This window comes from Mastigoproctus giganteus, chromosome 11, assembly GCF_048544385.1.
Source record: "Mastigoproctus giganteus isolate SK-2022 chromosome 11, ASM4854438v1, whole genome shotgun sequence".
Classification (NCBI taxonomy): domain Eukaryota; kingdom Metazoa; phylum Arthropoda; class Arachnida; order Uropygi; family Thelyphonidae; genus Mastigoproctus; species Mastigoproctus giganteus.
This window is the reverse complement of record NC_143585.1, coordinates 74,679,515-74,693,950: the sequence shown is the minus strand read 5'-3', so window position 1 is coordinate 74,693,950 and position 14,436 is coordinate 74,679,515. Positions and strand designations below refer to the sequence as shown.

At 38.5% G+C, this 14,436-nt stretch overlaps 1 protein-coding gene across 1 annotated transcript in view; it reads right to left on the bottom strand.

Moving 5' to 3' along the window:
* Positions 1-980: 980 nt before the first annotated feature.
* LOC150078130 (dystroglycan 1-like) overlaps positions 981-14,436 on the bottom strand; it is a 199,614-nt gene continuing 186,158 nt past the window's right edge. The window contains exons 3-4 of the mRNA XM_090384929.1: positions 12,636-12,771; positions 981-4,072 (exon numbers count right to left, since the gene is read on the bottom strand). Coding sequence (XP_090241055.1) covers positions 1,134-4,072; positions 12,636-12,771 — 3,075 coding nt within the window. The 3' untranslated portion in view covers positions 981-1,133. The remainder of the gene's footprint in view (positions 4,073-12,635; positions 12,772-14,436) is intronic.

The window sequence follows — 14,436 nt, the reverse complement described above, 5'->3', positions numbered from 1 at the left end:
AACACATCAACCAAAAGAGGTTCATACAACAAATTAAAAACTACTTCCAAATACTTTAACAGAAATTAATATAAAAGTTCCAGATTAAATTATACTTTAAGATCTAAATGCTTAAAATTAAGTCCAGAAACTTTACCTTTTAAAACATACAAACGAAGTATTAATTACACCAAAAGCTGCCATTGACCAAAGAGCTAAAAATTAACTTTTTTTTTTCAATAACAATTATATGCCATTTAATTAGAATGGGATTAATTAAATGATTAGACAGGGGGTGAAAGATAAAGAGAATTGCACTTTAAGGTTCGGCTCACTGCTTAAAGGGAGATAAACGACGGGACAGACAGGTTTGGCAGAAAACAGTCCGAAAGAATACGAGTCAGAGGCGAAAGCCGAGTAGTAAGGAGCTATTCAAATGGTTTGTGTTAATTAATAATGGGAGTTATTCCCAAAACAAACAATAGCTATATTTCGCTTTATTCACATAATGTAATAAGAATCTGAAAACAGAGATATACATCAAATGTATTCACAATCAGGTAATACTTAAAAAAAAATCTTTTGGGTTTCAATGACATTGACGGGTCTTTTTTTTGTCCCCCTTCCCTTTTTATATTTATATATATATATAGTTTCAACAAATTTCTTATCAGCTGTTTGTGATCTTACATACAGCCGTAACACCATCCTGAAAACACCAACTCTGTGGTTTTTTTTTCAGAAAAAGTTGTAGAATTTTTAAAAAATAATAATAATAATTAAAAAAAAAAAACTAACTTAAAACACCGAGAAAGCCAACAGATGCTTGATGACACAGTAGAAAAGTCACTGTAGAAACATACCTACTATAGTTCTTTCCCCTAAAGTCAACAAAAATATACAGTACACAAGAAAAAAAAAAAAAAAAAAAAGTTACTATTCTGTTTAATCCAGAAAGGAAGTCGAATTTAAAAAAAAAAAAAAAAAAAAATGAAGTACTATGCTGCTGACAAATATGTCGGGGATAGGCAGCAAGAAAACTTTGGCCGACACTTTACTGACTGAAGATGAGAACGTTTGTTTTCCACTGATGCCAAACGGCCGCCAGAATTGAAGGCACAAAGGCCCCTTTCTAGATTATCATCTCACATAACTTATGGCGGAACCTGAACGTACGGGGGTGGCTGTCTGTAAGTGGGAGTTGCCTTCGGTCTTGAATTTTTGCTGTCCCGATTTGTCGTGAAAGGCGGCGGGGGTTGATAGGGGGGAGAAGAATTCGGGTCGGCGTTATTCTCGTGGCCACTGGTAGGTTCACTGCGTTCTAGCTGCGGGGTTGTGTCGCGACTACTTGCCGAAGATCGAAGGTATTCCACGGGGGCAAGCGGAGGTTTTTCCTCTTTCATGATTACTGGTGGCTTAGCAGGATCGGGTTTCTCCTCGAGTTCATCGTTGAAGATTATGGGAATGCCCTTACTCATAAAGGCGCTCGTATCCTGCATTGTCATTTTGCCCTTTCGCTTCTTTCTGTACAAGAAACACGCTACCACGGCTGCAATGAGAAGCAAGGCTGCGATCAGAATCGCAGGTATGATAGTGGTAAAATAGATGTCGTCATCACTTGTGGTAGTTGGAGCTGACTCTTGAGTGGCAGGCGGTGGAGTCACTGTCACAGAGGTTGGAGTAAGCGCACCTAAGCAGATTCCGAGAGGCATGGCATCTGCTTTGACGATCCTGAATTCTGGATGCATGGCTTCGGTCAGACGAGATGAGATGGTGCCATTTTCATTTGAGAGGTACTTCACTAACCTCGTAATCTTATCTATAGGGCAAGGATCGTGCGGAAGGGTGTTATTGGTCCATGCATACACAACTGACCCCTTACTTATAGAGCTGACAGTAACAAACCGGGGATCAGGATCGCCATATAGCTTTGCTAGTTTCCAGGCCACAAGCACCTTCTTGCTGATATCTTTGCTGAATTCCTCATAGTCATGATCTAAGTGCAAGCTGAATTCAATAGACCACTTCTTGGGAGGTCGAGAATTGACAACAATTACGAATGCATCGTTAATCTGGAGGCCATTACTGTCCACAGCAACCAACTGAAATTCGTGTCTACCAGTGTCGCCATCAAATGGCAAACCATACAGTTCCTGGGACTTGGGATTGAACTGAACCCACGACGATTTGGGTGGACGTATACCATCGATTGTCAAGAAGGTTAGAGTGAGGTATCGTGTGCTGCCATCCTCGAAATCGTAGAAAGTATCGTCGGGTACTTTGAAGCGGAGAATTTCGCCAACAGTCGTATTGATCTGCTCGATGGCATTGCGAATCATTGGTGCAAAATTAGTGTCGATAGATGAAGTCGATGTTGGACTATGACATACGCCAAGGAAGTTTACAGTAACATCAAGCACGCGAAATTCTGAAGACATGGCTTTCCTGAATTGGCGAGTCACTTCTCCTTTTTCATCTGTAAGTCTGTTAACCAATTCTGAGATTTCCTCATTAGGACATGGATATGTCGGTAGAGAATCATTTGACCAAGTGATAACCAGTGGGTCGCTTGAAACTGACTGCACGGTGATCAGATTCTCATCTCTATCTCCAAAATATCGTGCCAGTTTTCTAACCACTTCTATCCTCCAGTCAATAGCAATTGGAAATAGCCACCTGTTGTAACGTAGAGTCATTGAGAATTCATGGTGACGGGCCCTTGCTGCCTGGTGCTGCCACACATGTATTTCGAGGCTGTCATGTGCAGAGGCACCCTCACTGTCCAAGGCTTCGAGGACGAACTCATACTTGCCTATGTTGTCTTCTAGAGGAAGAGCATACAAGGTCTGCTTCTCGGGATCGAACTGAATCCACGATGATGCTGGGATAGACGTACGCTCTGATGTCATAAAGATTAGTTTTAAGTTCTGTGTATCACCATCTTCCATGTCAACAAAGGTATCGCGTGGGATATGATAACGCCACACTTTGCCAGCAATCATGGACAGTTTCTTGATACGAGTATGAATCGTCGGGTTGAAGTTAGGAGTTACAGGCTTTTTAGTAGGATCCACAGGAACTGCACTCTTTGTAGGCTTAATTTCAGATGTCAAGATTTCAGGGGAGGCTACGAATGTACGAGAGGGTAGGCCTTCGGTCTCTGTAACCACGTGAACAGGTGATGTCATCGATGGCATGACTTCTTCAAGTGTATGTTCAGTAGGGAAGTGACGGCTAGGTTCAAGGTCCTCTATAGACACAGGATGTACATACTTTGTGGGTCTCACTGATGCTTGGACGGGAGTAGCTAGATGACTTGCCATAGCGCCACCTGTTGGAAGGTAATGATAATGCAATGTAGGGGATGGGGTAACATATACTGATTCCTTTCCATATCGGTGGTGTCCACGCTCACTATGGTGATGTCGATGGTGGTGTGAAGGCTGGGTGAACACCGGAGATGCCATGGTTGGGACGATTCGGGACTCTGGAGTAGCTGAATCTTCTGTGGCGTCGAATTCATCTACATTGTGCGTATGGCGTGGCCAATGTGTTGGTACAATCCCAGGAACAGGAGTGCCATGAGGGGGTGCGATCTGCCTCTTCTCTCGCCGTGACAAGCGAGGATACATATTGGTTACTTGCCAGCCAATCACAGGCATTCCCAACACTTCTGACAAAGATCCTTCTTCAGCTGCTTTCTCCAACTCCGAAATCCTTTCATTCTGGTCGGGCGGAATGCTGCCAGAACATCCCACTTGCCATTGTAGTACAGTCCCAGTTGTCTGCTGGTGCTTTGCATTGCCTGGTCCAGCCAGCAGAGCATTTGAATCGAAAACACGGGTGTCTGGCTTCAGAGCCACCAGCTTTAGCAGTTCAACAGGCATTTTTAGGAAGGAAGCAATTTTGGACAGTAAGTAGCCTCTGCCAAGTGGTCCAAGGTCTTCGGAATTGGCATCTACGATCACTGAAGACGTTACTACGGGCTCTCCAGGAGGACACTTCGCAGGTTGGTTGACAGTGTCCACTGGAATCGCCTCTATAGGCTCCTCAACTACCTCAACAGAGAAGACATCTTTGGCCACAGATTTCCCTGCAAAGAGAAGAATATTAATTATTCAGTGTTAAAAAAATCTCAAAGTAATACAATTAATGCTAAAAAAAATCTTCTCAAAGTAACACTGTAGAGTATTTTTATTTACATACAGGGTGTCGTAGGTTAAAATAATGTTCAGCCTATTATCTTGCTACATTATCTTGTTTAGACTACTCAATCCCTGTAAGTTTATAAATTAATATTTTAACAAATGCATCACCAGTTTCAAGCATTGCTGTTATAATATGTAGCATGGCTTATGTGGTACATTTTTATGTGATAACAATACAAGAAAAGTTTTATATAAAAGCTCATCTTCATAAACGGATTAATTAATGTTCCCAGGGCTCCTTAGATTCACGACTAGTTACAGAGTTAGCTTTTCTTTTGTTTACTTAAACTACATACTGTACTCTTATTACATCCAATTACCAGAAAATAAACATATAAATGGTCGTATCCACAAAAAACAAGTTTTCGCTTTAGAGCACCGAGTTCATGAAAAGAAACACGTGACTATAAAGAGAGATCAATGGGTGAGGGAGAGAAAGTGAGAGAGCTAATGACAGCATTACATTTCAGGCGCGTTAAATTTATTTATTTATTTTTTTTTTTTTTTTCTAAAATTAACTGAATTTTTTAGTGATTAATAGAAGTGGAAAGTAAATATAATTACGGTATCTCCTTTTCAATTAATTATTAAGGTTATGTAACTTTAGAGAACTAACAAACCTCTATAATTTTACGTTCTCTAAACTCAGCCGTTCAATTTAATTACAACTCTGAAATATTTATTACTCTTCTCCCATATACTTTTAAGTCGCTCGCTCTTTATGTGAATTTTCTTTTTCATACAAATTGTATGGAAAAAGAAATACAAGTTGCCGGATTTATATTTGTCCGATTTTAATGAGATATGGAATGGCTCGACAAATATTTTTAAAAGGCCCAGATATGAAATTTCGTAAAAGTCCATTGGGAGGCTCTCTCTGTTATATGAAGACGAACGGATATGATGAAAACAATAAGCGAATATGCTGCATGCTGACTGCAAGGCTTTGCACAGTGTCGAAATAAATTACAGTTACGTGTCCATACGCATCACTTGACGTTCTAAAACATCCCACAAGTGCTCAATTGGACTGAGGTCAGGTGAATTTGGAGGCCAATCAATGTAGGTGATATCTTCACTGTGTTCCTTGAACTACTTGTGCACAGTGCGGGCCATATGACACGGCAGGGTGAACATGGTCTCCGCCGGTAGACCTCACTAGCGAAACGTTTGTCCATACGCACCAAGAGTCCTGGCCAGAAAAACATGCCCCATATTAAGCAATCACTGCCAACTGCCTGGATAGTGAGCACCATGCACGATGGGATTGTTGGACTCGTGTGAATTGCGCCACACACGAAGGTTCGTTGGCGTGTTGCATCAGGTATTTGGACTCATTCGACCATCACACTTGTTTCCAGTCCTCCAGTGTCCAACCAGCGTGTTGTTGACATCACAGCATTCGCCGTCGACGATGATCAGCGGTGAGGAGAGGGTGTCTCTTGGGTCGTCTGTTGTGGAACTCCATACGCCTGAGTGTGAGGCGCATCGTCATTTGCGATATTGTACTTTTCTTTCATTTCCCATATTGTATTGCGATGTCAACTGTAGCACAGTGACCTGTCCTTGAGCCCGTTTTAGTTACTTCAGTATGTTTTCATTAGAGTAAATATAAAAAATATTTATATATTATGTTTTGTGATTCTAGAGTAAAAATTTAGTTTAGGGGAAAAGTGTTTTAGTTTACGCTTCTGACACAAGATGGTATATGAAGAAGTTCCGAAAGTTGAACCACCATGTTTTGATGCAAATTTCGATTTAAATCTTTCGCTGATGCAAAGATTTGTACCCCGGGCCACTTGATGTACAATGAACCAGCTCAAGGTACACCAAACGAACACAGAATTGTTTGGCCCTTTAAAAACATGTTAAAATGACTGGAGGCTGACACAAAAAAAAAAAAAAAAAAAAAAAAAATGCTGTAACATGTCTATGAAGTAAATAATTTGGAAAGCAAACAATGGTAGCGATTGCTTTCCAAAATAAAAAAAAATTAAATAGCATATAAGCATTTTCAAGGTCTTTATCTCTAAGTGAAAATATATTTTGAGAATTATCAATATTTCCTCTTAATAAGCCTTTGCGTGGAACACTAACCACAGATAATATGTACTATTCTGATTCTAATGTAAAACAGTACAGTCCTAATGTTCTTGTATTTGTCAGGGGACTTGAAATCCTGTTGCATCAACATAACTGGTGATGTAACAGCATTCGTCAAGGCCTGTTGTTTCTCCAGAAGTTATCAGGTCATGTTCTAGAAAGATGACAAGATGTGAAAGGTCAAAAGGAAAGTCCGGAATATTCAGTGATTCACCTAAAAGACAAAACAGAATAAGAGAGGAAAAAAAAAAAAAAAAAAAAAAGAACAAGCAGAAAAAGCAAAATATTCCTTACAACGCCTGACAGAAAACGTGAGAGAGCTTTCTACCTTTTGCATTTGAGGGATCTGCGCGCAAAAAGCATTATCATTCCCTGTGGAATTAACTAACTCCAATGTAGGGGAAGTTGGCTATCAACGGTCCTAGTCTTGAGCGCGCCAAAGGTGGCACACTGAAGACTATCTTGAATGGCACTACGAAATGACTTCATTTAATCATCATAATGCCAACAAGACATTACTATAAAAGTACTCACAATGGTGATCTGCGAACAAATATATCATTAGAACGAAATTTCGCTACAACGAAACGATTCAGGCACCCCATAAAAAAAACAGCTCAATTTGCATCGTTGAAAAACGAGCCATTGTGCAGAAATAAGATACTTTATTTCTGTATTCCAACTACTGAATTGTGATCTTTTTAAAAATGAGAAAGAATAATGAAGATGATCACATGATAAAGTATATTTCCCAATTATTTCAGTTTTTTTTTTTAAACTGCTTATTAAAAACAACATCCAGTTTAAATAATGTCCAAGGTTCTCCTTAGCGGCCTCCGTAGCCGAGTGGTCAGGAGCGGGGTGCAGTAGCACACGCTCTTTGAGTAGACCAGGGTTCAACCCTCTGACTGCAAAATACGGTCGATCTGCCAACCCGCACTGAACCAGCGTGGTAGATTATGGTCCATTTCTCTCAACATGAATCGTTGAGGAGGCTTCCATCCTGAAGTGGGTTGAAAATGGCTGCAGTTTACCTTTTTTTAAGGCTCTCCCACCGAGAGATTTTGAAAGCGAATGCCAGAAACTGAAGTTCCAACAGAACACCTTGAAAGTAATTATCGAAGACAGTCATTTATTTAAAAATAAGAAAAAAAGAAAAATATTTCGAATTCAAGAAAGTTGTAGAAACCTACCGTTTCTACTAGGTTAAATTAAATATTACAGATGTGAGAGAATGATTACTTAAGCTAGATTACGCAGTCTGAAATCAGTTGGAAAAAATAACAGCTTTATGTCCCAAGAAACGATTTTTGCTTGAAACTTTTTTGCAGTCTTCCTGAACATAATTCGGGAACGTCAGCAAATGTTGAGTTTAATGATTGCCGAAGTCTTATGGTAATTCAAGCGTGAGAACTTCGAGGCTCGCATGGCAACTCTGCTTATATCTTTTTTTGGTGAACCATAACACATCATGCAAGTAGTTGGCAGAAAGCGTCCATACTTGTCTCAAAAAAAAAAAAAAAAAAAAAGCGACGAAGTGAATCTAGATTAAGGCTAAGAAACTGCAGACTAGCTATTGCTACAAGATGAGGGTTACCAGCATTGATACCGAACTGTATACCAAGACAGAGGCAACCCTAGGTAGTTTCTCAAAACTATCTAGCAGGATTGCCAGAGAAAGTGCTCAAGCCACGATGTGGAAACCACGAATTCCAAGTTACTTAAAAGAATTGCAGGAGTCAGGCAGTATGCAATGTCCGTAATATGTTAGTAGGTTTCAGAAAATGTGTCTGATAACAGTTACTGTTATTAGGCAATTGCACAGAAATTTGGCAACCAGGATAACGAAACTTCGGATACAACTGCCGCCGCCAGCGCACTGGAGCAACATAAGTTGGCCTTATCCCCAATGGAAGCGACATTAACTTTGAAAAAGCGGTTTAAAACATCATAATCCGATTTTATTTAGATCAATGGTTGTGCACTCTACGTTAGCCTTACTTGATGCATATCTTTGAATAAAATAAAAACATAAATTTTCTGTTTATACTCCAGGAAGACCACACGATCAGGAGTTCACAAGATACAGAAAATACGAGATACAGCACATATTTAGCAGTAACGGGCTTGAATCCCGGTCACTCAAAGCACGTGTACTTATGTAGCCTTGCACATCTTAAAAGATTGCTCTTCTAAAAAGAAGCTCGTTTAGTGGAACACAGATATAAGATAGAACAGTGTGAATACGCATTTGTGGCGTACTGCAGGCCCGAACCGGCAAAAAGTCAAAAGAAGAAGAAAGACAGTGACAGTAAAAAGAGAAGTTATGTTATCTGCGTTCACTTCATTAACGAATATAAGAAATGTGAAACCATGTTGAAAGCAGTTAAGCAAGGGCAATTCCGCTTACATGTGAATACGATACTCGGTATCTGTTCATTCATATGCATTTCCCCAAATGAAACCACACTCGCCATCAATCAACCCCATCCTTTTGCATGTCAGTTTGCCAAAAAAACTGACTAAACAGCGGCATGTCACGCCTACAGCCTTGCTTGTAGGTAGAAGTGACGCCACCAAACAGCACTCCTGGCGGTTAGTTCCAGAAAATACTCGTATCTTACGACAGCAACCGGTAGTGCCTTTTCAAAGGCGCTGCAACATGTTCACTCAGTCTACTCCACTGCATTTTGCAATTAGGTTCTCACAGGCAACGCACAATGTGCTGACTCTGAACAAATCTACAACCAAAACGAACAATTATTCCAGTTTACCAGAGTAACTGTGCCAACCCTGCTCTTCGGTACCTTTCTCTACGATCAAGAACTTTAATAATGCTTAGGAGTTGTGTGGTCAGAAGTTACTTAATGTAATCCCAAATAGGAGGTTAAAAAAAATGTATCCTATGTTTAGTAAAGTAAACGTGTTCGTTTGGTAACGGGGTGGTAAAGAAGAATAATTTCTTCTGCTTGTCGATTTATAAAGCCACGTCTCTGAAATTACTATACTTAAATTTGTATCTTAAATTATATTGTTACTTGAATGGAAAACTTGCTTTAGAATCACTTAGGTCAGTGTTAAAGTAACTCAAGCTGCAAGGCATTTTTTTAGGTGCTTCGGCGCCCTCGCACAAACACTATTAGACTATAAGAATATGGCAGTCATATGGCAAGCCAAGTACGAGGTGAAGAACACAAAGTGAAGGAGCTCAAAAATTGTTTTATTTTTATTAACTACTGTTTCTTCAAAAAGAAATGATCCATTATGCGTTTTTCCAAAGAGCACGCCAGACATTGACTTCGGGGGAATTCCTTTCATGTTCTCAGACTAGCTGCTCCTATTGGACTGTATTATTTTTTTAGTTTCGGTTATCTTAAAGCATTTAATGTACGGGTATAAATTAAAAACATAACAGTATTAATATACATTCTCCTATGTCATTTTATCATTTATCTTACGTGACACAAACATATTTGCAATTCTCTTGCAACACAATATTAGTAACTGAGTTTATTCCTATACTGTATTGATAATTAGGGTGTTATACTATCCTATACTTATGAAAAAAGCAGGGTGAAACCCTTAATTCGGTTATCGCGAAAGCTGAAAAGAGAGAAGGGGGAAAATATTGGATTTTGCGAAAATTTAAAGGAAAATAAGTATTGCATCTAAACTTGAACGCCTTGAAATACTGCAAAGCCTCTACATTTCTCATTAGCCACAATTTGATAACCACTTTCAAGAGTTTGAACGAGTCTTTTTCTTCGTAGGCGTTAATCCATAACGATTGATACTAATTACTTACACTATGATAAAACAATTTGTTATTCAGCAATACGTTACAGAAGAACCTTTATCAGACGCCTTGATCATTAGTCAAGTGACTAAAGATAGAACAGAAATCCAAAGACTGCCAATGAAGACAGCAGGGTTCATTCACGTCATTGCTGAAGCAACAATGTCGACCCCCCCCCAAAAAAAAGAAAGGCAAAAACATCATTAGTAAGAACGGAAATGGAAGTCGTAAAAGTTTTCACCACCGGTTTGAAAATGCGTACTGCCCAAGACCAACACAACTCCCCCCATCCCCATTGTGCATAGTTGGGTAGCATCTGAACACGATCCACAGTCAGAAGGCAGACGATACACACACAGCTGATGTCACATGTTAAGTGACGCAGTCTGTTTTAAAAGAACGAGCTGAACGAGATCTGTTTTAAAAGATCAGTCCAAGAAGTTGCATAACACTTTTCATTTCAGTTGATTCGGTATTTGATATTCAAATGGAAAGCAAAAGGATAATTTTAGTCAGACTTATCCATAAAAGTACTCTCCTGCTTTGTAGGAAACGATTCCAAACCCGTGTCACGTCTCTCTCTCTCTCTCTCTCTCTCTCTCTCTCTCTCTCTCTCTCTCTCTCTCTCTCTCTCTCTCTCTCTCTCAACGCCTAACAATGCCACTTGGATTAAAAAATTTGGAATTAAGGATATGTCAAAAAAATGCCGCCCCCCCCTTATACCGTTAAAACAACGGGCAATAAAATTAAATTATTTTAGTTGAAGGTGGTGATAATTCCATTGGTATGCACCTATAGTTTCCACCCTGCGTTCGGCAAATGTTCCGTAATTACTTTTAAAGATTTAATTTGTATACCTATATATGTACTGTATTTTAAAGATTTGGAGTTTAACGGAACATTTGGATTAGCAAAAAAAGCTTCTACAATTTAAGAGATATCATGAAGGAAAATTTCGAATGAATCCAGCAATCAAATAAATAAATAATAAAAAAAAAAAAAAAAAATATATATATATATATATATATATATATATATATATATATATATAATCCAAAAATTAAATAGAGGGATAAAAAGTAAAAGTAGTAAAAAAATAAGAAAAAAATAACATAAACGCTGGCAGCAGAAAAGCACAAGCCACTACACGTTGCTTATAATAAGCTAAAATAAAATACCGTATATGAGATTTGAAAAATACAGATGATGTAAACCTTATGAAGCACTGCAAAGATTTTCAAATGATTTTACAAGGCGGTGATTTCTCTGACATTAAGGGAATTCATCTGTTCGAAGAAATAATTTCAAACAATTTCTTCTTCTTCCACTCCACATCAACTGTGGAGTGGGAGAAGAAGAATGTTTAAAAACAATTTGTTTTTTTCAACAAATCACGTGGAGAAAAAAAACTCATGTGAAGTTCTTTTTATTTCAAGTATTTTGATCAAAAGATAACGCGTGAACAATACCATTCAAAAATTATATATGTCAAGATTAAAATTATTTACGTTTAACGATTAGCCAGGAACAGTTAACAGGGTTCAATACCATTTATAAAAAACGACATGAAAACAGGTTTCTTGTTAATATTATATATCAGTATCTTCTAGTAACATAATTTTAAAATGAATTCCCGTTGAAAATAAAAATCTTCGTTTAATGTAATATACGGTTCTTTTAATCAAATGGCCAAGAGTTGCGAAAAATTTCAGCCAGCACTGAATTCATCGCCGTAGGAGTTGAGATAAAATTCTGCAAAGCAATTTTTAAGTCGCTGAGAAATAATACAAGACACGCACATGACGCACTTGAAATAATTAAAAATCATGACTGAACACAATTCAGCACTCAACAGTTCACAGGATGGTTTACAAAAAAAGAAAAAAAAAAAAGGCAAAAGTTATTTAATGATTCAAGATTGGAGACAGCCCAAACGCAATTAACTAGAGTGACAAAACTGACATTTTTTCTTATTTTTACGGGCTCTACTCGCCATTTCGTTATACTTTTTGACCGCAAATATTCCTCCATCGCTGCATTATTACTAAAGCTTAACAACAGATTAGAAAGCATTAGGAAGTCACGAATAAAAGAACACTTCTTTGGTGAAGTTTCATGGGCTTGAACGATGACATTAGATGATTCATGATCTAGATTTATACTGCAACTCATAAGCGTTACTTCCACGTGAGGTTACTTTGCTTGCTCGCTATCTGCGATATTTAAAGGTACCTCAAAAGGTGAACTCTTGGATCCTTTTCAAGTCATGAGAGCAGCCGTACCTAAGCCATTGGCTGTGCTATATTTTTCTCCTTTAAGTACCAGCTTTCGTTCCAAATCTTCATATTCATGGAATTAAATTTTTTGTACAAAGAAAGATTTTCCGCTTACATCTTCCAAATTTTCCTTGCAGGACTATTACTCTTCTGACAGCACATTTACTATTTCGTAGCGTGGGATACAATAACAATATCAATTTTCTTACGCTACACATGATTAACACTTAAAATAAAATTTAAAAAATAGAAAATTAAAACTGAGATTCTTACCATCGGAGGACCCCACTGCTTTGACACTAATGTAATGCTGACCAAGATCTTGCTCCAAAGGCACTCCCACGAAAGTTTTAGTGTGGGGATCGAAACTTAACCATAAAGGGAGACTGGTCACACCGGCTTCAGCAACCTGAAAGATGTACCGAAATGAAAACTATCAGATTCGATTCACAATGGTCAATCAGTTTGAGAAATGTTTCTAGTATGCATTACACAAAAGAGGTTTTTCAAGAACATGCCAGTGGCTGTGCTACTTTGTATCTTAGAGGATATTATTGTCCGTAGTTGCCAGACATCAATAAATGTGTGAAAAATTGGATAAGTGCAGTTCAACTCAGGTCAGTGCGCCGTGTCTGTAAACAGACATATCAATAAATGTGAAAAGTTGGATAAGAGAAATGCAGTTCAGGTCAGTGCACCGTGTCTGTAATTGAGAATGTTTAAAAGTCGATTTGTCTGTATTTCGAAGAGAGGGGGGGGGATATTCAGTAAAGTCCTCCATCTTCACCCGATGGCAAGTTAACTTGGGCATACTCAAGTCTCGACAAGATTCGTATCCGATTTTTTCCCAAACTTGTGGCGATTGTTAAATTCACACAGCCATGGAGATCGCGAATAAGAACAGCGCACAATTGCACATTGGCATTTCTTTGAACCTAGCAGAACCTAAGCAACAGGTAATTTCTGCCAACCTGTCTTGCCATGGGAAATCTGCAACGCCAATTGCGAATTACAGGGCGAGGATCAGAGAGAATCCTAATAAACTATTCATTATTTCCAATATAGCTCCTAGTGATAAGAAAGAGGGGGTGGAGAAAAACGACACTTTTACGGTAGGAGAATAGAAATTGTGCAAAAAAAAAAAAAGCGTCGAGGATCTGGTCTGTTTTTAACAAATTCATGCCTTATAGATATCGTTTGGCAAGCGATTTCTGTCACACAGTTGTCGTTACTCCAAGTTTTCTCAAAGTTATTCATAATGAAAAAAATTGAAAAATTATGTAATAAAATTATTAACTATATTATTTATAACAATAGAACAATAGTAATGATACAATTAAGGTCCATAACGATGCTCTTTCTTATTTGAACTGGTCGGTATTACGGAGAATACGAATATATATATATAAAGAAATCGAAGAACGGGATAAAAATCCACCAGAATCAGCGATTCCAGGTTTAAACCAAAGGGTGCCGAGGCGTAAAGAGATGTCATATTTCCAGGGATGCACTGAGAAAGAGGCATCTGCTAGCGAAACCAGCTGACGTATCTTTATTACGAAACGTCAGAGAAATTTAATTACGAACGGGCATTCTTTTGATATGTTAATTGAATTTCTTTATCAGCATAAACTCTCTCCCCAACACATACTTAAATCGTATCGTACATCCTCGCAAGACAGCTTCCGACCACGTGTTTGTGTCCAATACCTCTAACCAGCAAGAATCATTTATCCAAACGTTCCTCCCCACTCCCATCCCGGGGAAATAGTTACGGGAGAGAAAACGAATGCCAAGAAGATGGCTGGGAGTCAGCAGAGCGAGAAAATGAAAACAAATGGACGGTTACAAAAGTTCATTAGCGGCCGTCATAAACACAGGCTGCTATAATTACCGTATTCATCGTAAGCTCGGTAGCAGGAATGTACCTTACACGAACACAAGGAATTTTATGCAGTAACATAAACAAAGGGGCATTTAGCTAGTGTAACTACGTTATTGTTAATTAGCTTTACTATTGGCTGCTTTTAATGGATGAAATCACTTAACTGTAGAGCAAAACGTAACTGATAAG